The sequence below is a fragment of the Prosopis cineraria genome, unplaced genomic scaffold (assembly GCF_029017545.1).
Source record: "Prosopis cineraria cultivar Desert tree isolate PC_DT_omini unplaced genomic scaffold, ASM2901754v1 PC3, whole genome shotgun sequence".
NCBI classification, from domain to species: Eukaryota; Viridiplantae; Streptophyta; class Magnoliopsida; order Fabales; family Fabaceae; genus Prosopis; species Prosopis cineraria.
The window spans coordinates 44574401-44601449 of record NW_026555334.1 but is presented as its reverse complement, the minus strand read 5'-3'; the positions used below and the strand labels follow the sequence as shown (position 1 = coordinate 44601449).

The window sequence follows — 27049 nt, the reverse complement described above, 5'->3', positions numbered from 1 at the left end:
CTTTGAACTAAAAGAGTTGGAGCGAGATAGCTTTCAAGAACCTACGAGGGGGATGACTAGTTTCATAACTCAAGTGCTTACAAAAATACTAACAAATGACCCTCATCAATAGAGTATTTACGTCAGTAATATAATACAATCCAACACCATTTTGATGTATGAGTTATCTCGGTATCAAACAGCGAGCAGGCTTCATTTTCAAGGGGAACTTGTGTTGCTTTCTTCGATTTTTTATATGCTTGATTCTCTTTAGGTCGTTTTTCTTTCAGCAGATGAACTTAAGTCCTTAACTGCGGATGACGTCCCAGTTCACTTAGTATTCTTCTGTTTTTCAAAAGATGGCATCTCTATCTTCTTGCTCGTGGGCCCATTAATATTCTTAAATCGTCCGCTTTCACCTTATTGATGTAGTCCGTGCGCATGAAGCTCCAGATGCTTTCTTAATCAGACTGTGATTCGTTTTTTGGCTCTGCAATTAAACCGCTACTAAGACATGGTCTTCTGAGCATGGCAGAGAATAATCAAACAGTTATTATGTTTTAAATTTAAATTCGACGAATTCCATGTGCTATTTGGTATTTATTGGATTGGAGCTTCCAGGAATTTAGTTTCGATGGTGAGAAGGAAAAATAATGGAGGTTAATGGGCCAATTGTCAACACATGCATTCTTAGCTCGTAAGTTAAAAAGCTAACACTGAATGGCTACATGCATGCATGGAAGGCCAATTAAAATGGAGCGAAAGAGGGGGGAAAGGCGAACTTTCGTACACAGAAATCTACTTTACAGATAAGGCTGAGAGGAAAAGGGGGATTTAGGGCCCTACACATAGCAGATCAATGGGGAGCCATTGGGCTTTCTAAAGCAACCCCAAAAGGCGGCACTAAAAGGGACAAAAAAAAAAAAGAACGCTGAGGACAAGGCATTAAAGATCCTCCATACCCTGCATCTCTCAACCAATCACCAACCCTTCTTATTTTCGTTCCCAACCTTTTTTTAGCAGATATTACTAAACTTGGATTTTTTGGATGCCGTGCCGGCCTAGTTCCTGAGGAGTTACAGGATCGTACCTGGAACCACTAGATCCAAAAGTTTTTGTACGATATTACTAAACTTAAACCCCCGAACAGTACCTCTCAGCATACTAATACTACATAATATTCATATCCTCCACTTTGCAGTTCACATTACAAAGCATCCACCTTCATATTCATCCACGTGATCATCCCTGTAGTGCTGGAACCAGCCAGGCGGAGGCGACTGTAGGTGAGAGTATGTAGCATAAGCATGCATGGGAGGGGCATAATACAGGGCATTGGAGCTGGGATATGCTGTGTTATAGCTTAAACTGTATGCTTGCGGTATTGCAGGAGAATAGTACGCTGTTGGTAGGTATGAAGGATAGGCATGCTGAATCGGAGGACCATGGTCCATAGCCGCCGTAGAATTAGCCAAGTTGGGGATGGCTCCGGCTGATTTACTTGGTGTTGGATGTGTGGCAGCAGCACCAATCAAATTTTCTCCACCACCTCCGTTATTGGTGGGAGAATCACTATCAGTTTGCCCCTTGTTCTTGTTCTTCTTTTTCTTCTTTTTAGCGCCTCCGCCCCTGTTGCCACCTGTATCTGCTCCTCCGGCCTCCTCACATTCGCTGTCTGCTTTGCATGACTCGGTCTCTTCATCAGCAGCCGTACCATTCTGTTCAATGTCATCGCCAAACGGTTCACTATTCTTCTGGTCTTCCTTTTGCTTATCGCTACCCTTGGATTTCGACTTGTTATCTTTCTTCTGGCCCTTCTCTGGCCATAGCTCTGCTAATTTGCCTGATCGCGCAAGCTTCTTAATTAAAGTGTTAGCGTCCACGTTACCAGTCACCGTAACCTTGTGCTGTTGAGAATCAACCTCAATTGTGTAAACCCCTATAATTCAATGAATGACAACGTATGTCATAATTATTAATACAGTAAAGAGACCGAATATAATTAATCATGAACACACAATAAGATTATTCTTATAAGCATTGTCCCACTAGCTACCATCGATTCCCTGAAGAACTTTCTTGACTTTCTTCTTGCAGCCATCACAGTGGATTAAGACTTTCAACACCCACGTCTGCGCGATAGAGTGATTAGACAGGGGAAGTTCCAGTGAATGAATACAGACCAAAGAGAGGAACACATTAAATATGGAAGGAAAGAGGATATGAGAGAGAAAGGTTGTGGTGTTGATTATACCTGGTATTTCAAGGCTTCTACTGGAGGATCTTCTTCAGCTGGCTTGGCTGCCATATGGGGAGTTAGTTGGATGGAGTCGAGGAATGTAAGGGATGAGAAGTTTCGTTCGTCTATTGGTAGCAAAAGGTTTAAAGAGAGAGGCCAATGCAGCAGAGCCCCATCTCTTCCGCACCACAGAGAGAGAGAGAGAGAGAGAGAGAGAGTAAAAAGATGCTTTGAGAGGGAAGGAAAAATAAGGAGAAAGCGGCGAATTAAAAGGTCCAACAAAAGTATGAGAATGTGGTGTCGCACCACGCCACCTTAAATTCCTACTAATTAACTAACCACTAGGCTTATGATATACATCATCAGCAACTTCGCGTGATTAACTCACGCGAGCACTAATAGACTATGTAGTGGTGGGATTGATGAGCTTCTAGCATACGCACCTACATGAGTTTCAAGATCTCCAATAACATCCTGAGACTGATAGAACCTGCTGTAATACTCACCAATGAAATAAAATCAAAGCTTTCAGTTGAGTGTTTGTTTCTCACGTCTTTAGTTGCGTAGGGTGTGAAAAACAGATGAAGAGTTCAAGAGGTCCTTAGCATCAACTTCTATGGCGTCTTTTGCAGCTACTTCTGTCATTATCAGAGGGTTTCAAGGGCTTCATCAGTTTTGGTGCGAACTCACTTTTCGCTTCCTAGCCTCTTGGGTCCTTCTCCATGGCCCCACAATCCACCTACCATCTCATCACCCAGCATCTCCTGCCCAGAGGCGAACTTGTCTAATCAAATATGAAGCTTCAAGTAACACGGGTTAAAAGCCATGGCTATGAGCTCGGTGGGGTAATGAAGCCAAAGAGTGGCGCCATAAATTATCAGTCTGGATGTTTGTCATTTGACCAAGCCTGCGGTACGAATGAATGAATTGGGCAAAAAAAAAAAAAAATTGCATCGAGAATCAAATGAAATGTACTCCTACTTAAATTCTAAAACAACTGCCAGTTATTTAGGCCAGAATCTGGTATCTGATGCATCTTGGATTAGATCAATGGTTTTAAATTTTTGATATGTATATAGCTGCTATAAGTGAATCTGAATCTGGCATCGGCCACGTTTCATATTGATAAATGGTATGCAAATGAACTTAAAAGATTTACGCATAAAGTTAAGCGAGAATGAGGATCCACCAATCGTCAAAGCTTCAAATCACTAAAAAAGCCAATCATAAAAGGCAATACGGCTTCTACATGTCATGTTCATTTTTAACTATACCATGGTACTTGCCTGGTGATGGCCTGGTTTGATTGTACAAAAGATCTGAATACTGAACTTACAATACCAGCAGCGAAGGAGGAGCAGCCTTATGTAAATGCAAAGTTGATCACTTTTAGTCCTATTCTGTTAATCGCTCTTGCAACTGCCCATGCCCATTTTCAGAAGCAAAATGCATCATTTACATCACACGGTCAAGAAAAAATGAGGAGGAAGCCAAACCTGACTAGTGACTCCGATGCAAACTTCCCTATTCAATTATGCAACATGATTTTAATGGCAGCAGCAAATTTTATTCCATAATGAGCTCAATCTGTTTTCAAATGTTTAGGCTGAAAATTTGGCAGTGTAAATTCTGATTTTTTTTTTGAAAAAGAAACTAGTTGGAGTTTGACTATTCACACGACTTAAGTTGAAATGCACATGGATACATATTTCATGACTAGAAGCGTTGCTTTCCGCTAAACTTGGCATCAGCTAGTTCTCGGGTGAATTGGGAAACCATTGAATGATTCAAGCCGCTACTGATGCCAATCCAACTCATTAAGATTGATTCATGACAGAGAACATTCATATTAGATAACAAATAAATTCAAACATAAGCAGATTTTAATAGAACAGCATATATATGAATGCATCAGACACTTGACGTTTTCTGACATCCAAGCACCTAGTACAGCATATTAGATTCACTTTTAACTCCGCTAAAGCTTAACATCAATACAGCGTAACTTGACAATTTCCAAGTTAAACTATCAGCATTACCCAAATGGCAACTACACTCATCACAAAAAAATAAGTATGTCAAGCGGCAGTGCTTGCCAATTGGATTTACCTTAAAATAGAAGAACAAACTATGCCTATTGGAACAACGAAAGAAAAGTCCAGCAGAGAAAAGGTTGAATGGTAGAGTATATATACTTAAAGGCCATGAATGAACAAAAAAAAAAAATGATATCTCCCGTGGCATTGCAACTAGTAAAATGCCCCTAATTAAATGCAAACGAAACCCTAGCCAGAAGCCAACGAGTTAATGCAAGTCAGCAGTGGACTACTTTTTAAAAAAAAAAATATATATATATATATAATGGTTAAGTGCGCATGTAGAAGATTATGTAGTCGAATACCTCAAGCTTTAAAGGAAAGAGAGAAAAGGGGATTTAATCTGAGGTACAGTAGTTGTAATAGGCAGTCTTCACACCAGTAAAATAGACAAAATGCTCAATATCAGCACAAACACATCCATATCAACACAGTACTGCATAGTAATGGACACTCAGCCATCACCAACTATATATAAGCCAATGATTTTCTCGGCTTTTTTAGGGACGTGCCTTGTGACCTTGATTCCTCTCTTCTGGGTCATCTTTATCTAATTTCAGAACTAGCCAATAATCAATCAATCCGCATATACAAATAAGAAAACCTAAGCAAACCTCCCTCAGAAGCTTACCATCTCCACCATGTAGGAGACATGAGAATAATATATGTGAACGAAACAGGAAAATACAAATTATTTCACAATTCCTACTAATTTTAATAAATTTCATCTAGACATTTAAAATTTCAGTATTTGCCAGAGAATTCAAAAAATAGATGTGAAACAACATTTATGTAGTTTTATGAAATACACTCCAAAGAAAATCAAGCAGCTACAAATCATCACCGTTAAATGCCTTTCTGCAAAAAAGAACACCTAAGGTGACTGAAACAAGAGCCGTCAATGCTCCCTGCCTAGAAAGCCAGAACTCAGTCCATGTCAAGGGTCTTGAGACCTCAAATAACACCTTCTGAAACTGTTCATTCAAGTCATCCAGCGAGCAAGTGTTATCAATTATTACATCTGCTTTACTCCTTTTTACATCCAGCGACATCTGAGCGTTTATCCTACTCCTGGCATCCTCCTCACATGTTCTGTCTCTTGCCATGAGTCGCTGAATTTGTGTTTGTGGATCAACCCAAACAACAATAATGGGCTTTGTCAACTTGTCCATCTTGGCCTCAAATAACAGAGGGACATCAAGAACAATAATCTTATAACCCTTCATCCAAAGCTTCGCGATTTCCCAAAAGATTCCAGATGATATATAAGGGGCCAGCAATCTAAAAAAGATCATAATTGAAACTCAAAATCTAGTTTGAATACACCTTGAGCAACAAATAATTCCAAGGATTTCTCCCCAAAATCAAGGGAAGACATGTACTAAGGCAACTAGCATAACTCAGCAATCAAAATAAAAGCTGAACTTTGGACTAGGACCAATAATTGATCACAAAATTTAATTTGCACAACCACCTATGCAGCAGTTTGTTGCATTGAAGTTACCAGAAACTACTTATCAATAAGGCACAAGTATAATAGCGTCCCGTCCACATGAAAGTTCTCACTCAAGTATGATAAAGCTATCTCACTTTCCACTGATAGTATATACGGATCCTTTTCACCGGAAAGACATGAAATCTGAGAAATCTGAGGCCAGCAGTAGGCCATGAAAATGCATATAATAAGAACTCTAAGACATTGGACACGGAAAACAAGATTCACGTCAAATGCAAAAATCTCAAATAAAAAGCAAGCAAGATTACCGATTAAGAAGTTGGCGCTTATCTGGATCGGAAAAAACAATTTGTCCAAGTCTTGGCCTATTAACTTCTCCATTATCAAGTAAAATTTCCTGCCCGAAAGCTGCAACAACTTTTTTCCATCCACCGGTGCCTTTATTTAATGCAGCCTGTACGTAACCACAAACAAAACCCACTAAAAAAAAAAACAACAAAGTCTTCTCACTTCGACAAAGAATCATACATTCAGTCCAAAGAAAAGAAAAATTAGAACCACTAAGACTTGACATTTTTTCATTGCAGCGAACAGCAAAAGTTCAGAACTTTAGATTCAAGGTATTAATTTAGAAGGTCAATGAAAGAAGTAGAAACATACACGGGCAACGACGTCGGCATCTACAACCGGAATGCCATGAGATTTGAAGAGATTAGAAACGGTGCTCTTGCCTGAAGATATTCCACCGGTAAGTCCAACGATTCTCATTGGTCCCGTCGATGGTTCCTTGATTAGCTGCGGTTGCGTTTCGCCAACGCACTTCTGCAAAGAAATATGACGCCGCCCCGTTATTATTATTGTTGTTGTTGTTGTTAAAATATTAAAATATGCGTGATAATCCGTCCAGCAAGCGCACCTGGTATCATAGTACCCTCCCACAATACCGACCAGGGTCTGATTCCCCCGATGCGCATCTTTTGAATTTATCAGTCACGCTGACAATTAACCAGACTCTTTATGAATACTAATCACCTTCTAAAAATGTAACCTAATTTACTTTATAAATTACTAGTAGTTGATGATATTATTTGTTTTTTCTGCTCACTTATTTTTATTATATTAATATTAATAAAGTTAATATAAATAACTTACACATAAAGTTGAGGAATAAATTTCATTTTTCTTCACAAAAATAAAAAATATAATAAATAAACAATATTTTATTTTCGAACAAAAATCTAATGAGATCCCTAATCCCCTGTTCCCTTCCCGAACCTTCTATACGATCTATCGAAGCAAAGCCAACCCCCCTCTTCTCTGTTTTTTCTCGTCGCCGTCTCCCAAAGACCCTCTTTTTTGTTTGTTTTCTCTCTGTCCCCATCTCGCCATCTCCCTAGTCTCCTCTCTCACTCCCCAATTCTCGCAGATACAGTCGGAGCTTGAAACTCCAACAGTCCGGCTTTGCTGCCCAAATCAAAGACGAAAATGAAATACCTGCGCTGCCGAACAGTCGTGCGCTACTTCAGGAATAGCAGTGCTTGTCGATCTCCTAGTTTCTGAAAGGAAATTGGATTTCTATTGCTTCTAAATTTGGATGAAGAAAAATATTGCTCTGCTTTGGGCTTCTAAGGATCGTGCTAGGCGGTGTTGTAGATGACTTAGGAAACGAACTTGTTGGGCCTTAAAAATGTGCGGTCCCTTTTTCCTATGGATTGTCAAATTGAAGACCGTGAGTTATCTAAAAGGGCTTCTTGGGGTTCTAAACGGAATTGCCAAACGTGGTCCAAGTTCTCCTTCTTTACTCTTTTTGTTCCCGTCGAAGCCATTTTATTCAGTAACCTTCGGATGTTAATTGCGGATGATGATGAGACAAGTTTCCGAGGTAAGTGCTTTCACAAATAGGATTGTTGCTCTGCTAAACACTTGTACTTCTCAAACTCAGCTGCACCAGATTCAAGCCCAACTGGTCATCCATAATCTCCATTCAGACAGCACCATTGCTTCCCACTTCATCACTGCATGCCAGTCCCAAGGTCTTCTCAGCTCCGCTTTTCTACTCCTCACCTTTCTTCCAAGACCAAATGTTTTCATCTGCAATTCTCTCATTAGAGCTTTCGCTCACTCTCACATTCCTCGTATCCCCCTTGCCATATACTTCCATATGCACAGGAATTCTGTTCACCCTAATAACTACACCTTCCCTTTCCTTTTCAAATCTTTATCTGACTTCCGTGAGTTTAAACAAGTTCAGTGCATTTATACTCACGTCTTGAAACTGGGTCATCTTAATGATATTTATGTTCAAAACTCACTTCTCGATGTATACGCGTCTTGTGGCCGCATGGACTTGTGCCGACAACTGTTTGATGAAATGCTTCAGAGGGATGTTGTGTCGTGGACAGTATTAATTATGGGCCATCGAAATGCTGGGAAGTACGATGATGCGTTGATTGTCTTCGAACAGATGCAATATGCGGGTGTACTGCCTAACAGAGTGACGATGGTAAATGCCTTAGCTGCCTGTGCAAAATTTGGCGCTATTGAAATGGGTATCTGGATACATAATAATCTAAAGAAGAATGGGTGGGAACTTGATGTTGTACTGGGGACTGCGTTAATTGAGATGTATGCGAAGTGTGGAAGAGTAGAAGAAGGGATGGATGTTTTCAGAATGATGAAGGAAAAGAATGTATTTACTTGGAATGCACTTATTAAAGGGCTGGCTTCAGCTAAAGGAGGCGCAGAAGCAATCTGGTGGTTTCACAGAATGGAGGAGGAAGGAGTAAGAGCAGATGAAGTGACTTTAGTCGCAGTCCTTTCTGCTTGTAGCCACTCAGGTCTGGTGGACATGGGACAACAGATTTTTAGTTATTTGGTTGATGGGAAGTATGGATTTTCACCTAATGTCAAACACTATGCGTGCATGATCGACCTCTTAGCACGTTCAGGGCGCGTAAAAGAGGCTTTTGAATTCGCAAGACACATACCTTTTGAGCCTACGAAAGCGATATGGGGATCCTTATTTGCCAGTTCCAAATCTCAAGGGCAATTGGAGCTCAGCGAATTTGCAGCCAGAAAACTGGTAGATTTGGAGCCACATAATTCTGCCTATTATATTCATCTGTCAAATCTGTATGCAGAGATGGGAAGATGGTGGGATGTGGAAAGCGTTAGGGGAATGATGAAAGATAGACAGTTAACCAAGGACCTGGGGAGTAGTTCTGTGCAGATTGAACCTAAACAGGACGCCAATGTTTAGTGCTGTATCCTCAAAGCATTTAGATAAATGCTTGCTAAGATGGAATACTTATCACCCGATTAAAGAAATGTTAAATGAGGACATGCATGGAGACTGAAAAACCGAATTAGCTGGCCCTTTTTTGTTGAGGCCTGCTGTTTTGCTCTCTCTCTCTCTCTATATATATATATATATATATATTTTCCCTTGATTACTTGATTTTTGATGGTTAGTTTTGTAAATTAACCTCATCTGGCATCCGCTCCAGAAACTTCATTTTCTGCTGAAGTCAATGACAATAATTACAGTGCAAACTGGAAGGTGATTCCAAAGAACAGAGCAATATAATTCTATAACTTACTTGTGTAACATCAAACGGAACAGGGATTTGAAGCTAAGACTTCCAATCGAATAAAGTACGCAAATCTTTAGCTGGTAAGATTCAACAAAGTGGCTTTATTCTATTCATCTTTAAACTTTCATAGAATATTCATATTGATATGGCTTCCTACCCTTTCCTACTGCTTGGCATATCAAGGACCTTTGATCAAGCTGGTCTTGCAGAGTGATATCAGCTACCCATGCATTAACATGGAATCGTGATTCAAACAGCTTCCTAGTCTGTGAGTTCATCAAGTATTGAACAGTGGACAGGTGATGCAGATCCACCAAGGTAAAACAGTCTCCTGCCAAGTATTTGAACTCGGATAATCTCTTCTCATATCTATCAAGAACAGTACCCAGTTTGGCTTCATTTTCTTCCACCACTGATGTATCTGCAGGCATCCCATACATAGGTTTTTTTCCCAGCTCCCAAACAAGTTTAGAAGCCAGTGGATCATAATGTTGGGACTCCACTTCCAGCCACACCCCTATGATCGCCATCTTGAATTCTCTGCTAATCAGCTGGGTCCCTTTCTCAGCATACTCGTGGACAATATATTGCGTGATTGCTCTTGATTCTGCATATTGAAATGCTTTTGTTAAATAATTTAATTCTACAAAGGCTGTGTTGATTATCTCTTTGTAAGCTTGTTGGAGATATAGACATACCAGATAGTTGCAGGTCTCCCTCTTCAAATGCCGGTACTTGACCGAGTGGCTGCATCGACATTTGACAGAAAGGTGAGTCAGTTGAAATGAAATTCAGCTGACAAGGGGAGCCCGGAAAGCCTTGTTATGTTTTGTGGCATGACTTACATTAAGAGAAATGAATTCCTTTTTGTGCTCACGCTCTCTCATGTTAACGTGAACAAACTCAAACTCAAATTGTTTCTCAAAAAGGCAAGCAGTAACTCGCACCATGAACTTTTACGGTTCCCATGTTTGCGTGAAGTTAGAAGATAGGAAAAACGACCTGATGACTGATTCTAAAGAGGAGGAGCCTCTGATTGGTATTTTAAAAAGATTGGGGTGAGAATCTGTTTCTTGAATTTTCCAATGTAGATGTGCTTTTTAATTAAGCAGATAAACAATACAAGTTGACATGTTATGTTTCTATAAAAATAAAGCATGAGTTGTGCCTAGTTATGACGTAGGTGCTTGGCGAAGAAAAGCTGCAGAAGTCAATTGGCCTCTCTTCTCCTCCTCCTTAAAAAAAAAAAAAAAAAGTTGTTTGGAATATATAGCTGGTAAGAACTATTTAAATTAAAAGTTAAATGGTATAATGTTTCGAATAATTATTCTACTATGCCCAAATTTGAGATTGATATTTTGATTTGGTTAACAAGGATAATATTTGTCTACAAGTAAGCAGTGATGGAGCTAGCACCTCAAGTTAGGGAGTGAGAAAAAAATATAATTCAAAAACTAATAATTAAAAAATAATATTTTAAAATTAATTATATTAGGCAAAAAATATAATGGCATGAGTAAAATTATACATCTTTTTATTTGAGCAAAATATATTGAGATTTTTTAGGTCAAAAATATAGAGAAAATTGTTGTAAAGTTTAAATTTAGACTCCAAATATTTTTTATTAAATCTAGAGAGTTTAAGATATTAAAAATATGGGATGCAAGATCATAAATTTCTCATGCTATATATATAATTTTTCTTATGTGAGGGAGTGTACCCCAGATGAACGTGGCCCCGCCAGTGCAAGTAAACGTTTTCCTCTGACGTTCAACCCAATTACCTAACGCTTCATGCTTTCTATGCTTTGCATTGAGGCAAGCTCGAGGAGAATATTCATGGTAAAGGAAAGGAAAGGAATTCATTCGAACTTTTGAATTAATGGCGACAGCATTTGATTCGCCAATCAAGTCCCAAGCTAGGCGTCGTTGAACCAAAAGAAAGGTAACGAAACGAAATGCCATATTGGATCCTCACCAAAAAAAAAAAAATCTTAGCTTTCTGCTCTGGCGCTCTCGGGCCTCAGTCTCGCCGCTAGCTATATACTTCTTTGATTTTATTTATAAGATAAAAAAAAATTATTTATATTTATAAAGTACTTATCAATTTATAGTATTCTTTTTTACATTTTTATTCTTATTAAATGTTTTAAATAAAAATATTAATAATAAAATTTAAGAATATTTATTAAAAGTAAAAGTAAAAACTTATTAAATTTTAAAATAAAGTTAATGGGATTTAAGATTTTCTTTGATTTTAATAAAACATAATAAAAATAATTTATAAATAAGATCAAAAAGAATATTGACAATTTGTTTCCCATTTTATAAAATTTTATTCAGTTTTCTCTATCTTAATTTTCAAACACATCTCAACAACAACTACAAGCTTATCTCACCATATTGGATCAACTGCGTTCCATCAATTACATTTTTTTTTAACTTTTAAATACTTCTCTTAATTTTTAATTTTTCTTTTAAATAAACTTTACTCTCCCTATTATTATAGAAAAAATATAGGAAGAATTACATTGAAATTCTACACACAAAAATTAATTACTACAAAATTCATTAACAACTGATTAACCTTAGTTTAATTGTCAATAAATTTTATAATGATTAATTTTTTTTATGACACCTAGATGTAATTCTCTCAAATATCTACATGTTTGTAACATAATCTTGTGGTCGGAGGATAATTTACATGTAAAATATAATAGATGGTTCAGTGGAAGCAACAAGGTTGGCCCTGAAGAAATATGTATGGGCCAATGTTGCTCTAACAAAATTGAGACACTTATTCTACCCAAATATATATGCATACATATAAACAGACACCTAGAGTGTGCTCATTTAGAGCCAGACATTTACATTATTAAACAGATACACTCTAACTAAAAGGCTGAAACGCAACCATTGAAATCTCATCAAAGGCTCGAGGCTTGCATCTCCGATCCTCTCAAGTCTCAACTCTCAAAAGCTGTTTGGCTTTAAGAAGTTATGACATCCCAGCTGAGTCATTTCTCCACCACGCAATGGGTCGAATTCACATCGATAGAAGCTGCATAACACAGTCCACTGGGTATCATTAACACCAATATAACAGAAAAGCTGCTACTAATTTTAAGACACGGAGAACACAAGCAAAAAGCGACTTCATAACAAAAAGTTAAGCAATGATCAAAATGATATGAGAACGAACATGTGCTTTCATCTATATTCTCAGCTAAACTAATGCAGATAAAACAGAGTGAATGGTATGGCGCCTCTCTCCAAAATATCAGCTTAGCAATATCCAAGAGTGAACAATATTTCAGACGCAGAGGAAAAATAGAACCAACCTTCTTCAATGAGAACCTTGGTATCTATTATCTAAGAAAAATAGATAGAACAGCTATAGCTACGACCTACAGACGGCATTCTGGCATTTGAGAAAGTTACCTTCCATCCATGCCAAGAATTATGACCGTATTCTTTTGCTGCCCAAATACAACTATGTAACGACAGCCCTCACGTAAGTGAAACTGAGCAACTGAACGCTCTGAGTGGAAATACTTAGGCAATACTCCTGCAAGTGCAAAGCAAAAGAAGCTTAAAATGAGAAAATGGAATCAATTAACGTTTCTCTCTGAGAAAATTAAAACAGAGAAGTCCGAGCAATTAAAAACATAGAAAATAATAACAAGGTGAAATTATTATGGAAGAAAACCAGATGATATTGGTGGCTGTCAACGGTTCTTTCCAACACATATTAAGTTCTTAACATTCAGAGTCTTTCACAAGAAATAGAACGGTCCCGGCAAATGGTGAAAATACCAAGGTCAAAACTTCACATTTTGGTTATTAATAACATTACATGTTCATACACACTAACAGGATATCAAGTTAGAATAAGATGTTTTACCTTTTAAGTTCTTGAACGAGAGGGATGAGCTAGATGGCGTAACGGCAGCATCAGAACTGGATGTACGCTGTAACTGTTCGTGCTCTGACCCACTAGAATTAACCTTGAGGCTAAAAACATGGACAGTACCCTTGTCACTCGAAACTGCTAGCCACTCAGCAGTAGAAGAGAATGCCAAACTATATATCTCCGCCGCATTCGTTCCCCTCCTTACCTACATTGGTTGTTCCATACATGTATTTGTTAACATAGAAAACTATCAACTTTGAATAGACAAAGCCTTAATTTTTCCAAAGGACACAAACAATTTATTCATACCTCAGAAAAACAGGATATGCTAAACGATAAAAGAGAAAGACACGAGCTAAGAAGCATATCCAGATAACAAATAGAATTATGTCTATGTCTAATCCAAACACTACCATAGGAAGACGAATCTCCTCATATAATTGATGATAGATTTCTTCCGTGGATTTTTAAAAAATGCAGAATCATCACAAACCCACCCCATACCATAATGCCCTGAGCATATAAAAAGCATTAATTGTTAACAATCAGAAAATCCACGTACTTCCCGAAGCAGCGTGCCATTAGCCGTCTCAAAGATCCTAAGCAGTGTCCCCCTGGTGCTTGCCGTGGCTAGTAACTGCCCATCAAGTGTGAGAGTGAAACAAGCTATGCCGGAATCATGTGCTAAAATGAATTTGGTTTTCCGCTGCGCATAATGCTCTACTCGAATCTGGCCCTTATGCAAAGCAGGGCATGCCAGCACCAGAGAATCGGCCAATTGCGAAACTTCGCAGAGCCCCTTGGGGTTCGCAAGAGTCTCTATCTGATGCAGCAACTTGAGGTCTGCGAAATTGTAGACGAATATCTTATGCTCCATGGCTACAATTATCCGGTCTCGTCGAAGCCGGACTCCCCGAACAGGAGCTCGGAACGACAACTCACCAATGCACCTGCCTTCATGGTCGTCCCAGATCATCACCTTGTTTGGAGGATATTGCGGGCGGGGGCCACCTCCGATAAGCGCCAGTATATTACACCGAAAAAGCATCTCCACGTGGCCAATTCCACCGGCACTGCCACCGCCACCATCGAACTCTCTCCGAAAGTGCTCTCGGAAAGGGTCGCAATCATAGATACGAAAACCGTTATCAGTGGCGGCAGCGAAACAGGCTCGGTCTTGGTTGAAGGAGAGTTGGAGCAGCGAAGGAGGGACGGTCATCGAAGGGGAATCGGGCGAAGCATCATTGGAGTTACGATGAGACATGGAGTGACTGTGATTACGAGACGGGGTTGATTGGCGTGGCATAGAAGAATCCAAGTCTAGCGTCTGAGATTGGTAGGCATGAAAACTAGGAATTGAATTGGAATCCAGATTAGGGCTCGGCCATGGAGGAGAAGAGGAAGCTGAGAGAGTGGCCATGGATCACGTGGTATTGAAAGAGCAGGTAGCCCCTTCTCACTCTATTAATCTTCCGACTCCGACACCCAATCCCAGTGAACACGTTCCTTTCACTCGGGAGGGTGCCAACAAGCAGATGCGAGAATGACAAAACAGAATTCATTCTCCGATTTTTCTACGAAATGACGACTTTCTCCTTTTCCGGATTTTGGTGAATCTGGTGACATGGTCGCGTCATCCAGTGCGCCCTGACTTGGCTACCCTCGCTCTCGCGTATTTAAATATTCAATTTCTTAAAAATGCGTGCCAGACGTAATCGGATGCATGCTCGCGTACGATCTGCAAAAGGAAGGCAGGCAGGGTTAGAGAGGCAGACCACACAACCTTGAAAAATATTTAAGGAGATCTGATGCACCAAATTATCTACAATTCATTCAATAAAAAATATAATATTTAAATAATATTAAATATAAACTGATTTTAATATTAATGATAGTTAAAAAAAGATAAAAAATTAAATATATATTTTATTATAAAAATAAAATTAATTTAAAATATATCATATAAAATTTTATTTAAATTACTTAAAGTCCTTTAATTAAACAAATCACTGACTATGTGATACATTTGATTTACTTAAATATTTCTGTACAGCCTTTTGTATACATATATATAGTAGAATCTTGATGCTTTGTCATTGGCTTGGTCTGACACATATATTAGCATACCATCCTTTTCTTGTCGCATGCAGCAGTGTCTAGGGGATGAATCGGAACACCAAGTTAGAAAAATAAAACCCTGCCCACACGAGTTGGAATCCTGGAGCCACAAGGTCCTTCGGACAACAACGGTCAAAATTCACAATGCCGTTTCCAGGCACAAGAGTTGTTGCACCCTCATTCCATTGTCAGTTAGACCCATGAAAGGTGTAGCTCTCAATACCTATGCCTTTTACTTCCTCTTTGCTCATCCCCTTCACGCCTTCACACTTTTCTCTGTCTTTAAGATTCAAATAAACTGGTTAGTGTTTTTTCCCCTTTTTGGTGATATTATAGTTTAGGAAGAAAAGTTCCGCCTAGTCACTGCTTATTCAAAACCCAGTCCTTCTCGTTGCTTTCAAAGGCTTTAGTAGAAAAATACACCTCCGAAGAGTTCCAAGGGGGGGCTGCCAATGGCGTGTTCTAATGCTCTTTTGCATTAAAATTATTTGATTTTTTTGACTGTTTCTTTATGCAGAAGAAATGATGACATGTCATTGTTGCAGGACTCTATCCTTATACCCAGCTGGCAGCAAGAAAAAGACAAGCTGAATCATATCTCAGTGTGCCTGAATTTGATGGTTTCAAGCCCAAACTCGTTTCCTGTTGGTTGGGAGCTGAGGTCAATGCCATCGTAACTTTATTTGTAATTTTGTATGTCATTTTCTCCGTGACGAGTATTTTTCTTATCAAGGTACTTTGAATGCTCGAACATGCTATTTAGTTGGATGTTTTATTGCATTTTTATACCTTGATCACTCAGTCAATGAAATGCGCAGATCGTGAGGCACTTTCACAAGCTGCAAACTGAATGGGTTATCTCAAAATTCATGGACCTTGCCTCGTTCAATGACCCGTCAAATGGATATCTGATTGAGGATACCTGCGTTTTTGGAGTCGAAATCTTGGTCATCAAGCCTCTTCCAAAGAAGAATTCTTAACAATGATAGATGAACCCGTTCCTCTTTCCAATAGGTGGAGATTCGACATTTTTCAAGAGTTAAATTTAGAAAAGTACGAGTTCGAGTTCCTTGTTGGAAACCACAAATGGTATTGTTCATGTGTGAACAACAAATATGCAAGTGTGCTAGTGACGTTGAGTTTCAATTGATAAGAAAAAGGTCTCGAGCTTTCTTATCATAGTTCACTCGGATATAAAAGATACGCAAAACCTAATAAAACAAGTGTTTTTTTTATTGAAATATAAAATAGTTACAAGTTTAAGTTAAAAGTAAAAACTATGCTAAATTTAAAAAGCTATGAGTGCAAAATGCAAGTCTTTAGTGAGTATTGACTGTCTTTCTTCTGTATTTTCGTATTCTATTTATAGTGTCAGAGTGATGTTAGCCTCTTCCTTGAAACTTAGAACATTTTGCCGAAGAATTAGGGATCCCGTGAAACTCATGACACTGTCTTTACTCAGTGTTCTCCATTTTTGGCAACCAACCCGTCTCATCGAGATACTTGAGTATGATGATATTGCTCTCATGGATTATGAGATCATTTAGGATCGTGTCTTCATGTGTCAATGGTCCAATATTTGCAACTGACAAGATTTCGACATCTTCACCCTATCGTGGCCTTTTATTAAGCTCAAGGCCTACCCTTTTGTTTAAATTGGACCTGATTCTTCAGTCATTTAGCCAAAATAAATTTATAACCTATTGAGCAGCGTTTTATATTTTAGTCCAAATAGGTATGTGTGATTATATGTGAACAATGCTTCCTAACTTCCCAATCATCACTTACTAATGTTATTTTTTAAGTGTGTTAGACTTTTTTTTTTTTGTGGCATTGTTATAGGAAGCTCATTTTCTATCACAGTGGGATAGTTGAGGGAAATGGTAATAAAATTTCACTGTTCCTAACTGTAAACACCTCATCAATTCCACCTAACACTGAGTTATGCGTGCATTGCATTCTACGTGTCAAGGACCAAATCAAGGGATAGCATGTTGAAACAAAATGTGATATTACTAAATTAGAAACTTTAACTGAGTGTGTGTTTTAAATTCTCCAGATACATTCAAGTGTTTCATAATTTTTTAGTTTATAATCAAATTTTCAACTCAAATCCCATGCGGGAAATTAAGAATGCTCATGACACTGGCCAAGTTAAAGGATCCAACTTAGGGTTTTCTAGAAGAAAATATTTGTATCCTAGCAATGAAATTTAAAGTTTTGGGCTTAACCCCCTCGATGATCAAGCCACAGTTCATATAATATCAAAGAATTATTGTAATAGTGTGGAATAAGGGTGTTTAAAACCGATTCAAACTGAAAGAACCGACCCAAACCAATCCAAACCAAAAGAAATCGATCAAAACCAAACAATAATCAAGTTTACTTCAATCTTTATGATATGATAACTGATTGATTTGGTTCAAGTTCGGTTTTGAGTACTAAAAACTGAACCAAACTGAGCCAAACCTGATCAAAAAATACTATTTATTTATTTATAAAATACATGATCATTTATCTACAAGAAACGTTTTGTTTTGAATTTTTTACAGTAATAGATAAATATTTTTAAAGGACTAGAATGAAAATGCATAATATTAAATAATTATGATAATCATGCTATGGCTATCATTTAATTACTTACAACTCAAAAGCCTTAGTATTCAATTTATTTATAAAAAACAGTTTGTTTTGAATTTTGTATAATAAGTTTTTCATTGTTTATTAAAATATAGATACATAAATAAATATTTTCAAAGGACTTGAATGAAAATACATAATCTTAAATAATTTTAATGTTAAAAACTCATATCAATTTTTATAATTAATTATTTTTATCACATTAAAATTTTATTATATTTTTATTATCTCTACTTATGAAAAAAATGAGCCAAGAAGAATTAGATTTAATTTTAATATATAGCACCATTATGAAGATAGAAAAAAAGAAAAAAAAATAAATAAGTGCATTGAAGCCTGATCCAAACCTTAACCAAACCAAAAATTAAATCAAACCAAACCAAGCTCCATAAAAACTGATCAGGTCTTAGTTATGAGTAAATTGAATGGTTTAGTTTAGTTTGATTTTTGACCAAAATCAAACCAAACCGAGCCTATGAACACCCTTGGTGGAATGATTGCATCTTGATATTCAATCCATTGAAAAATCTTGAGGGAGCATAGCCTTTTTACTGAGTGCGGTATCATAAACTCACATGATTTATCTTTTACTAACTTGACAATTTAAATTTGAATAATAATCAAGTTTAAGCAAAATACTAATTATGTATTAAATATAAAATAGTGTCAAAATTAAAATTTAGAGAAAATGACAAACAAATCTCTTTAAAATATGCAAATAACAATGAAGTGCCATGAAATATAATAATTGTTCTTAAGTCATTTGAAACTTTTGTGACACTAATGTCTTTTATGAAATAATTATAATATTTTTAAGTATTGTAAATATCAATGACTATTTGGTTTAAATCACAACAAATGTTTTCTCTAAAAATGACTAAAATGGGATAGCACATTATGCAAAAATTTTACTCATTGAAAACCAAGTATATACTTGGCACATAACAGTCACTGCTTTTGAGTAACATCTATTTTTTTCTTGGCAATGACTAAGATAGTATAGCAAGTGACAAGTCTTGTTTTGTAAATTTTTTTAACCATTAAGGCTTAATTGTTGTAAATAACAATGACTATTTTGGTTTGAGTGATGGTTATTTTCTTCTGGTAACAGTTAAAATGAAATAAATAATTACAACTCTCATATACAATTTTTTTAATCATTAGAGTTCGGGTGTTATCAATATTAGTGATCATCTTTGTTTAAGTAATATTTATTCTTTCTATAACAATGACTAAAACATGATGGGAAATAACAAGTTATCCCCTACAAATTTTTTAATCACCAATGATTCATATCATCTTCGCTAAAATTTAATGCTTTACAAATATTATTAAAATAAATTTATAAATCATTTCTAGTTCTTAAACACCCAAATCACACAATGATATGTAGATAATAATAAGGCCCATGAAATATGATAATTCTTCTCAAATCCTTTCAAATCCTTTTGATATTAATGTCTTTTATGAAATAACTATAATACTTCTAAGTATTATAAATATAAGTGATTATTTTGATTTAAGTTGTGATCATTTTTCCTTTAGAAATTACTAAAATGAGATAGCGAATGATAAGTTCTGTTATGCAAATTTTTCAATCTCTAAAATCCTAATATTGTAAATAGTACTGATTACTTTGATTTAAATATTGCCAAATTTTTCTTTAGTAATTACTGAAATGGGATAGCAAATAACAAGTTTTGCTTTGTAAATTATTTAATCACCAGAGTCTAAATGTTGTAAATAGTAGTGATTATTTTTATTTTAGTAATAATTATTTTTTTAACAATAGTTAAAACGGGATAAATAATTATAATTTTTTTTTTTTGCAAATTTTATAATCACTGAAAGTTCAAGTATCTTAAATATTAGTGATCATTTTGATTTAAATAATGATTGCTTTTATTTTGATACCACGCAAATTTGTTAATCACAAATCCATTTTTCTCGGTCTCTCTAAAATTTAATGCCTTACCCTTTTTTTAGCCAACAAAATTTAATAAATCATTCTTAGCTCTTAAACACCCATGTCAGACAATGATGTGCTAACACATTTTTTTTTTAGTTAAAATTCCTAATGGTCTAAGTGGCGCATGTGAATCCATGTAAAGAAGAACCCGACTCTATTGAAGCTGTGAATCTTCTTATTCAAGGTTGTAGCGATGGCCACCTATTCAGAGACGTCATTCTTGATGCTAAACATTGATGAATAGAGTGGAATCTGGAAGTTCATCACGTGGATCGTGAAAAAAATGTGTACGCTAATTACCTAACTAGGAATTTTTATATTTTTAATGATATTTTGAGTATTTTCGATCATCCTTCAAACCCCTTACACGGCTTGGTGCATGCCGAGGGATCCTACCTTATGCTTCTGTAGCCTTTTGGTGCTAATTGATTTCGGTTTTAATTAAAAAAGGAGGAGGAGGAAAAACCGACGGACATGGGGGGAAGGGGCAGGGGCAGGGGCAGGGGCAGGCCACCGGGAGAGAAGCTTACAGAGCACGCAGGACAAAAACGTCGGCTCTTCAAAACGCAGTCGTTTAGAAGAAGACAGAACCAAGCGTCGTCTCGTATCAATGGTTCCTCGTTCCGAAACAAACGGTGGCGATTCGACGATGAATCCATCTTGAAAAAGTGGAAAACGCGCGCGATTTGAACATTTTGCGATGCTTTTCCCACTGAAATCATTAAAATATTATCTTTTCGAGTAAATAAATACATTTAGGAAATGGAGATTAAGACGATCAAAGACGAGGGAAGAAGCAAGGACTAGGGAGAGGCTCGACTGTGATTGATCATTGATGAAGGGGAAGGGCCATGGGAGGAGGACCGGCAGTGGAAGACGAAGTGGAAGTAGGGAGACGGGCAAAATGAAGGGAACGCTAGCTAAGCACTTGCAGAATCAGCTAGGGCAAGTATCCCTCTTTCCCCTTCACCAACAATCATCATCTTCTGCCATCCCTCGCTTCCAGAATCTTCTTGAAGCCGAAGCCCGTGACAGCAATCTCCCCTCATCATCTCACGCACTGGATCACATGGTTGACGCCAATGTGGACGACAAAGATTTCATTCTCAGCCAAGATTTCTTTTGGTACACGAGTCTTTATTCATTCTATGCTGCCTCTTCTACTTTTTTGGGTATTCATAATCTGCAGTCTGCCAATTTCACTGGAAATCTAAAATTTTGTCTCCTCGTTCTTTGTTGCTCTTGGTAGCACTCCAGACTATATAACCCCGGATAATCAGTATATTTTTAACGGCTTGGACTGCAACAAGGTGAAAGCAACTCATTGATAATGCCATGCGATCTGTTTCTTATATGTATAAGACTAAATTTTTAGTCCTCTTTCTTCCTCAAACAGGAGAATATCCCGTGTCCGAAATCACCGGAAAAGCTGAATACTATAAAAAGCAAGAGATGCCGATTGGGTAAGAGTAGCTATAGCTTTGATACTTCTGTTGGCATTGCTGTGCTTTGCAAAGTCATATTTTCCAGCGCCCCCCCGCCACCCAAAAAAAAAAAGGGAAAAGATTGCTCATGGAGCATCTAATTTGGAAGTGCATCGTCACGAGGAGCATATCAGGTAGAGATTGGGCGGAATGGCGAGCGGTTGGAACTCTTCTGTCTGCTTACGTGATACTAATAGCTGATAGAATTGCTACACTAGCTCTGCGTCTGAAAAAATAGGAAGGGAGCTTCATACGCTCATTTAGATACAACAGCTGCATCCTTGAAAACTTACAAGATAACTATTCATTATAGCTCGAAATGTGAAATTTACCAGAGTGGATACCATCACTTTTCGATTAAATTATTTTTGTTGCTTGAAATTGAGATTATAAAAAAGAAAATGTGTTGTGAAAGCCACACCTCACTTCACTACTGGATTTCAAATGGGGGCTAATTGAGCTGATTGATTTCTAATTTTCTGTGAGAATTAAGATACTCAGAAGAGTCTAGAGATCTTTGGTAAATAGCGACGTGATTTTATTATGTGGTCATTATGTTCTAAAAACTTGTTACAGACGTGCACTAAAGAATTACGATGCACGTGCTGTTCAACTCAAATATGCGGGTTTAATGATTCAGCCCCCGTTTTTTTTTTTTTGCTGTCAATGTGTACTTTTCGTAGATGGTATCTCAGGGAACCCTCTGAGCCCTACTTTGTCTGGTGGTCATCAAGCTGTGGAGCTGGGAACTGAGTCTACTGCAGATGAAGTAGATATCGAGAAACTGATTTCCACTGGCAAACCAAAGGCTCAAAATTATCTCTCACATTCTGTGATTGCCTTGCGCTCTAGGGTCATATCCCCTCCTTGCTTTAGGAACCCATATTTGAAAGATGCTTTAAATAAGGACAAAGTTCCCTATGGGAACCAAAGATCAAAATATGCAGGTACATTTATGATCAGCCCTCTTTAGACAAGCATGCACGATAGGATGTCTGTTTATTTTTTCCTTCAAAGTTACTGCATTATATAAACTGTGTAATGCTAGAATTGCAGGTCTATTCTCTGCAATTACTGGTGATGATGGGCTTTCACGATATCGCACTGACTTCCATGAGATTGGGGTATTACGTTTACAATAGAAATTTTGATTCCAAGGTTTTATATGGTTTGAGACCTGAAACCCTTTGACTTCTTCCATTAATATTTCACTTTTATCCTCTTTTCCTCAGCAAATTGGTATAGGAAACTTTAGTAATGTTTTCAAAGTTTTAAAGAGAACAGACGGTTGCTTGTATGCTGTGAAACACAGCACAAGACAATTGTGCCAGGAAACAGAAAGGTAGCATCATCACCTCTTTTGGATTGTTCTTAACTTAGGTAGAGCCACTGACACAATTTTTCTGCATTGCAGGAGAAAAGCTTTGATGGAAGTTCAAGCAATGGCAGCCTTAGGTTTGTACAGTTAATTTTTCTTTCTAGTTTCATTTTGACTTGATAATTTTATACCAATTTTGTTTTATCATTCTCTTTAGGATCCCATGAAAACATAGTGGGATACTATTCTTCATGGTTTGAAAATGAGCGGCTGTACATTCAGATGGAGTTATGTGATCATAGCTTATCCATGAGCAAGGCCAATACAATGTTTACAGAAGGACAAGTGTTAGAAGCACTGCATCAGGTAAATTTCCTTTCGTGACCATTTCAATTGAATGTAGCTGCTGATAGTTATTGTTGACATCTAGGAACCACTGTCAGATAAGCATCGTTTTTTTTTTAAATTTTTTTTAATAGTAGATTAGCATCCAATTTTTTGTCTTGAGTGTATGAAGAAAGTCCCTTTTAGTCTCTGAGTGCTTAACTATTCTAACCTAAGGTTTTAAAAAAATTCATTGTTTGATTGAAAGGCTTTTTATCATGCTGCTTATGGCCCTAAGAGAACAGATGCTGTTATATGATTTCATCACAGTTCTTGTGATGTGTGTTTAACTTATCAAGTCATTTATATGAAAGAGTTAAATAGAATATATAACAGAACGCTTTATTTTGTATTTTCGCTATTGGCTTTAGTGGATCTAAGAGCACATTTGTTACTTGTTGAATGCTATTTTCTGTTAAGCGTTCAATGGTTCAAGCACCTTTTCCTGCATACCCTATCAATCTAGCGACCTCTTACTAAATAAATGCATGTTTATTTATCATATTTGACAAATTTGACATGAATTTCGTGAAGGTGGCAAAGGCACTGTTGTTTATCCACGAAAGAGGAATAGCTCATCTTGATGTTAAACCTGATAATATTTATGTAAAAAATGGTGTTTATAAGCTTGGTGATTTTGGCTGTGCAACTCTCCTTGATAAGAGCCTTCCAGTTGAAGAGGGCGATGCACGTTATATGCCCCAGGAAATCCTGAATGAGAATTATGATCACCTTGATAAGGTTGATATTTTTTCTTTGGGAGCTTCTATTTTTGAGCTCATTCGAGGATCACCTCTGCCAGAATCAGGATGTAAATTTCTTAATCTGAAAGAAGGCAAGCTGCCACTCCTGCCAGGCCATTCCTTGCAATTTCAGAACTTGCTCAAGGTACTAAACGTTATTTTATCTCTATGGTACTGTCTCCGTGGGACTCGGTTTCTCTCCCCCTCCCAACCCCTATTAAATTTGTATCGTCCATATTTAATATTTTTTATTTTATATATTTTAAATAAAAAATTATATAAATTTTAATAAACTTGTTTACTAGTCTTTATAATTTAGATTTAATATGAGTAGTCTATATTTAATTCATAAAAATTATAAAAAAATTTAATATTGAACCATATCTAGGAAGTCAATTTATAAAATATTTGATATTAAATATGAACCATTTATATTAAATTTGAATTGTGTAGATGGAAGAACAAATTTATTAAAATTTTTAATATTAAATATATATGAAAAATTAATTTATAAAATATTTGATATTAAATATGAATCATTTATATTAAATCTGGACTGCACAGATAGTTAAACAAATTTATTAAAATTTTTAAAAATTTATATAATTTTTTATTTTAAAAAATTGAAAATAAAGAGCATTAAATTTGAGCCATCCAGTAATGTGGATGGTCCAGATTTCGCACATCCTTGGCGGAGGTGTGGAGGAGGGCTCCGTCTCTGTATGGAAAAGAAGTTACAATTCCGTCGTTCATGTATCTAGTTTTCTACAGTGGAGACAATAATTTGTAGTTATGAATACATCTGTTACCTTTGCTATTAGCGGTTTACTATATTCTTCGACAGCGTAGTATTATTTTCCTGTGGAAACTGATGCTTGGCTGATGGTTCATTTAGGTCATGATGGACCCTGATCCAATTAAACGACCGAGTGCAAGAGAGTTAGTGGAGAATCCAGTCTTTGATTTAGCCACAAGAAATGCAAAATGTTGAAGGGGCATGGTTTTTTGTTTTCTTTTCGGGGCTTTTTGTATATTGCACATGTAAGCATCATCCAACAGAGCCAGTGGTTGTGGCCTATTTTGTATCCCCGACAAGTTTTGTTACGAGTCAAATGCGCCAGATTTTCCGGCAGCGCGGTGCAAGCTTTATACTGCCTTGTTTGGGTTGATAATATAATCGATTTTTGGGATCAAATAATCAAATTCTTTTAAATTATTTAAACAGTCAAAAAATTTAATAATTGATTATTGAGTTGGATCTACGTTTTGAAATAATTTTTGAAAAGTTATTTATAAATTTAATTTCACAGTTAAATAATATATTTTACTTTTTAAATAAAGTTTAATAAATTTAATAATATTAAACATAATTTTACCAATAATTTAATTTTAAAAAGCAATATCATTTATGTTAGTTTGTATAATTAAAATCAATTTCAAAAAATAGCATTCAAATAGATTGTATTATAATATAATTAATTATAATTAAAATAAATCATATTAATAAATTATTTTTATAATTAATTATATCCAATTGAAATTTAAATGAACTTTGCTATCTAGAATATTTTTTAAATATTCTATTATTATTGTATATATGTCCTCGTCATTATTAAGAAATATTATTTGACATTATTATGTAATTATTAGTCATTGTTAGGTTATTTTTTTCTTGATGTATATAATGTATCTTTTAGCTTAAATAATAAACAAGATATTTTTTCTATACTTCTCTTGCTCGTTTCATGATACTAGAGTTGTGTTTTTTTTTTGCTCCTTCCAGTACTGCCTCTCCATTCTTTGCTTGTTTCATCCTTGACATTGTTTTTGGCTGCTTTTTTCTCCTGCCTCGGGAATTTTTCTTTAGCTTTTCACAATTCAGGTGGGCCTACTTTAGCTTTTTCTCTTTTCACAATTTTTCTTTTGCTATCTATAAGACAATTGGTTGATATGAGCTGTGATATTTTATTTAATAAATGTGGTTGTGTTGTTTTTTATTTTCAGACGAGACAAGTTATTGGTACTGGGCGTAAAGTTGGTTGAATATTTAATCTCAATTCCTTACATCTCCTTGAAGTCATTTCTATTAGATTGTATGCTACCTCTACCTTTTCTTCTTCCCTTAATTTATAGCATTGCTGTCTTGCTGATCCGTCTTTAACTGCTTTGCATCCTTTACTTTCTCGTGGTCTTTGGGTCAAGTTAATGTTCAATCTTTGCATTGTATTTGTTGTCAAGCTGCTAAACAGCCTGCTTTATCTTTTAATAAGATATTACTTATGAGTCTTTTGATTTAATTCATTCTAATATTTGGGGCCTAGCATTTACTCCTTCTGTGGGAGCCTCAAGATATTTTGTGATCTTTGTTGATGATTTCTCCTATTGTACTTGGATTTATATGATGAAAAGTCAATCTAAGTTGCCTAATATTTACATTAAATTTGCTACTATGATCCACACTCAATTCTCTAAAGTTATAATAGTTTTTTCATTGTGATAATACCTTGGAATATCGTGATTCTAAATTACTCAAATTTCTTGAGGGTATAATGTCCTAATACTCCTATCCTTATACCTCCCAGCAAAATGGTTGAGTTGAATGAAAACATCGTCATATTCTTAATTTTGTTCAGGCCCTCCTCATTTCTTCTTCTTATCTTGAACGGTTTTAGGGGGAAGCTACCTTAATTGTATAAATAGAATTCCTACCTCAATTCTCGATAATATTTCTCCTTTCGAGCACCTTCATTGTATTCCTCGTGATTATAATCTTTTGAAAGTTTTTGCTTGTGTCTGTTTTGTTCTTTTACCTTCACATAAAATTACCAAATTGCAAGCCTGTGCTTGTGTCTGTTGTTTTCTTAATTATGACCCTAAATATAAGGGTTATCGTTATTGGGATCCCATATCTTTTCGCATTTGAATCTCTCGTCATTTTGTTTTTTAGGAATATATGATGTTTTCATCTTTAACCAATTTGTCCTCTATTTCTCGTCCTTCACCTTTTATGTTCACATATCTTTCGGCTGATCTATTTCCAGATGACTCTAATGTAAATTTCCCTGTAAAGCTCATGACTGACGCTATGCTTGCTCTTGATATGCCTACTGTCACACCT

General features: G+C 36.3%; 5 protein-coding genes across 10 annotated transcripts; 2 read left to right on the top strand and 3 right to left on the bottom strand.

The window, feature by feature from the left end:
- Positions 1 to 635: 635 nt before the first annotated feature.
- On the bottom strand, positions 636 to 7466 carry LOC129307470 (dephospho-CoA kinase-like). Of its 4 annotated transcripts, none has more exons than XM_054948448.1 (5): positions 6079 to 6216; positions 2725 to 3125; positions 2234 to 2396; positions 2036 to 2111; positions 636 to 1918 (listed from the first exon to the last, which is right to left on the bottom strand). In XM_054948448.1, exons 3-5 carry the CDS (start codon positions 2285 to 2287, stop codon positions 1182 to 1184), a joined length of 867 nt encoding a protein of 288 aa, XP_054804423.1. In that variant the 5' UTR covers positions 2288 to 2396; positions 2725 to 3125; positions 6079 to 6216; the 3' UTR covers positions 636 to 1181. The 4 variants fall into 4 exon arrangements, with proteins under 4 accessions (XP_054804423.1, XP_054804422.1, XP_054804425.1 ...); XM_054948450.1 differs by lacking the exons at positions 636 to 1918; positions 2036 to 2111; positions 2234 to 2396; positions 2725 to 3125 and adding exons at positions 4998 to 5595; positions 6431 to 6592; positions 6687 to 6765; positions 7265 to 7466 and having other exon boundaries at positions 6079 to 6224; XM_054948447.1 differs by having other exon boundaries at positions 2234 to 3125.
- Positions 7467 to 7573: 107 nt separating this feature from the next.
- LOC129307469 (pentatricopeptide repeat-containing protein At5g56310-like) lies at positions 7574 to 10237 on the top strand. Of its 2 annotated transcripts, none has more exons than XM_054948446.1 (3): positions 7574 to 9443; positions 9573 to 9681; positions 9791 to 10237. In XM_054948446.1, exon 1 carries the CDS (start codon positions 7629 to 7631, stop codon positions 9027 to 9029), a length of 1401 nt encoding a protein of 466 aa, XP_054804421.1. In that variant the 5' UTR covers positions 7574 to 7628; the 3' UTR covers positions 9030 to 9443; positions 9573 to 9681; positions 9791 to 10237. The 2 variants fall into 2 exon arrangements, with proteins under 2 accessions (XP_054804421.1, XP_054804420.1); XM_054948445.1 differs by having other exon boundaries at positions 9547 to 9681.
- On the bottom strand, positions 9242 to 10201 carry LOC129307471 (glutathione S-transferase-like). The gene is made up of 2 exons (XM_054948451.1): positions 10062 to 10201; positions 9242 to 9970 (listed from the first exon to the last, which is right to left on the bottom strand). Exons 1-2 carry the CDS (start codon positions 10120 to 10122, stop codon positions 9480 to 9482), a joined length of 552 nt encoding a protein of 183 aa, XP_054804426.1. The 5' UTR covers positions 10123 to 10201; the 3' UTR covers positions 9242 to 9479.
- Positions 10238 to 12030: 1793 nt separating the features above from the next.
- On the bottom strand, positions 12031 to 14831 carry LOC129306465 (autophagy-related protein 18a-like). Its single transcript, XM_054947079.1, has 4 exons — positions 13838 to 14831; positions 13267 to 13480; positions 12804 to 12930; positions 12031 to 12423 (listed from the first exon to the last, which is right to left on the bottom strand). Exons 1-4 carry the CDS (start codon positions 14693 to 14695, stop codon positions 12336 to 12338), a joined length of 1287 nt encoding a protein of 428 aa, XP_054803054.1. The 5' UTR covers positions 14696 to 14831; the 3' UTR covers positions 12031 to 12335.
- A 5714-nt stretch (positions 14832 to 20545) lies between these two features.
- LOC129305042 (wee1-like protein kinase) lies at positions 20546 to 25080 on the top strand. 2 transcript variants are annotated; one of them, XM_054944944.1, is made up of 10 exons: positions 20546 to 21127; positions 21252 to 21312; positions 21399 to 21465; positions 22182 to 22433; positions 22543 to 22610; positions 22719 to 22828; positions 22901 to 22941; positions 23022 to 23170; positions 23723 to 24076; positions 24827 to 25080. In XM_054944944.1, exons 1-10 carry the CDS (start codon positions 20838 to 20840, stop codon positions 24920 to 24922), a joined length of 1488 nt encoding a protein of 495 aa, XP_054800919.1. In that variant the 5' UTR covers positions 20546 to 20837; the 3' UTR covers positions 24923 to 25080. The 2 variants fall into 2 exon arrangements, with proteins under 2 accessions (XP_054800919.1, XP_054800918.1); XM_054944943.1 differs by having other exon boundaries at positions 20548 to 21127; positions 22170 to 22433.
- The last annotated feature ends 1969 nt before the right edge of the window (positions 25081 to 27049 follow it).

Excerpts from the sequence above, each read along its gene's own strand:
- LOC129307470 (XM_054948447.1), bottom strand. The coding sequence starts at position 2,287 with ATGGCAGCCAAGCCAGCTGAAGAAGATCCTCCAGTAGAAGCCTTGAAA. Across the intron at positions 2,112-2,233 it reads TAGAAGCCTTGAAATACCAG|ACGTGGGTGTTGAAAGTCTT; the intron begins GTATAATCAACA and ends TCTATCGCGCAG. Across the intron at positions 1,919-2,035 it reads AGTTCTTCAGGGAATCGATG|GGGTTTACACAATTGAGGTT; the intron begins GTAGCTAGTGGG and ends ATTGAATTATAG.
- LOC129306465 (XM_054947079.1), bottom strand. The coding sequence starts at position 14,695 with ATGGCCACTCTCTCAGCTTCCTCTTCTCCTCCATGGCCGAGCCCTAAT. Across the intron at positions 13,481-13,837 it reads ATGGCACGCTGCTTCGGGAA|GTAAGGAGGGGAACGAATGC; the intron begins GTACGTGGATTT and ends CAACCAATGTAG. Across the intron at positions 12,424-12,803 it reads ATTCTTGGCATGGATGGAAG|CTTCTATCGATGTGAATTCG; the intron begins GTAACTTTCTCA and ends TGTGTTATGCAG.
- LOC129305042 (XM_054944943.1), top strand. The coding sequence starts at position 20,838 with ATGAAGGGGAAGGGCCATGGGAGGAGGACCGGCAGTGGAAGACGAAGT. Across the intron at positions 21,313-21,398 it reads ACGGCTTGGACTGCAACAAG|GAGAATATCCCGTGTCCGAA; the intron begins GTGAAAGCAACT and ends TTCCTCAAACAG. Across the intron at positions 23,171-23,722 it reads TGTTAGAAGCACTGCATCAG|GTGGCAAAGGCACTGTTGTT; the intron begins GTAAATTTCCTT and ends AATTTCGTGAAG.
- LOC129307469 (XM_054948446.1), top strand. The coding sequence starts at position 7,629 with ATGATGATGAGACAAGTTTCCGAGGTAAGTGCTTTCACAAATAGGATT.
- LOC129307471 (XM_054948451.1), bottom strand. The coding sequence starts at position 10,122 with ATGTCGATGCAGCCACTCGGTCAAGTACCGGCATTTGAAGAGGGAGAC. Across the intron at positions 9,971-10,061 it reads GGGAGACCTGCAACTATCTG|AATCAAGAGCAATCACGCAA; the intron begins GTATGTCTATAT and ends TTCAATATGCAG.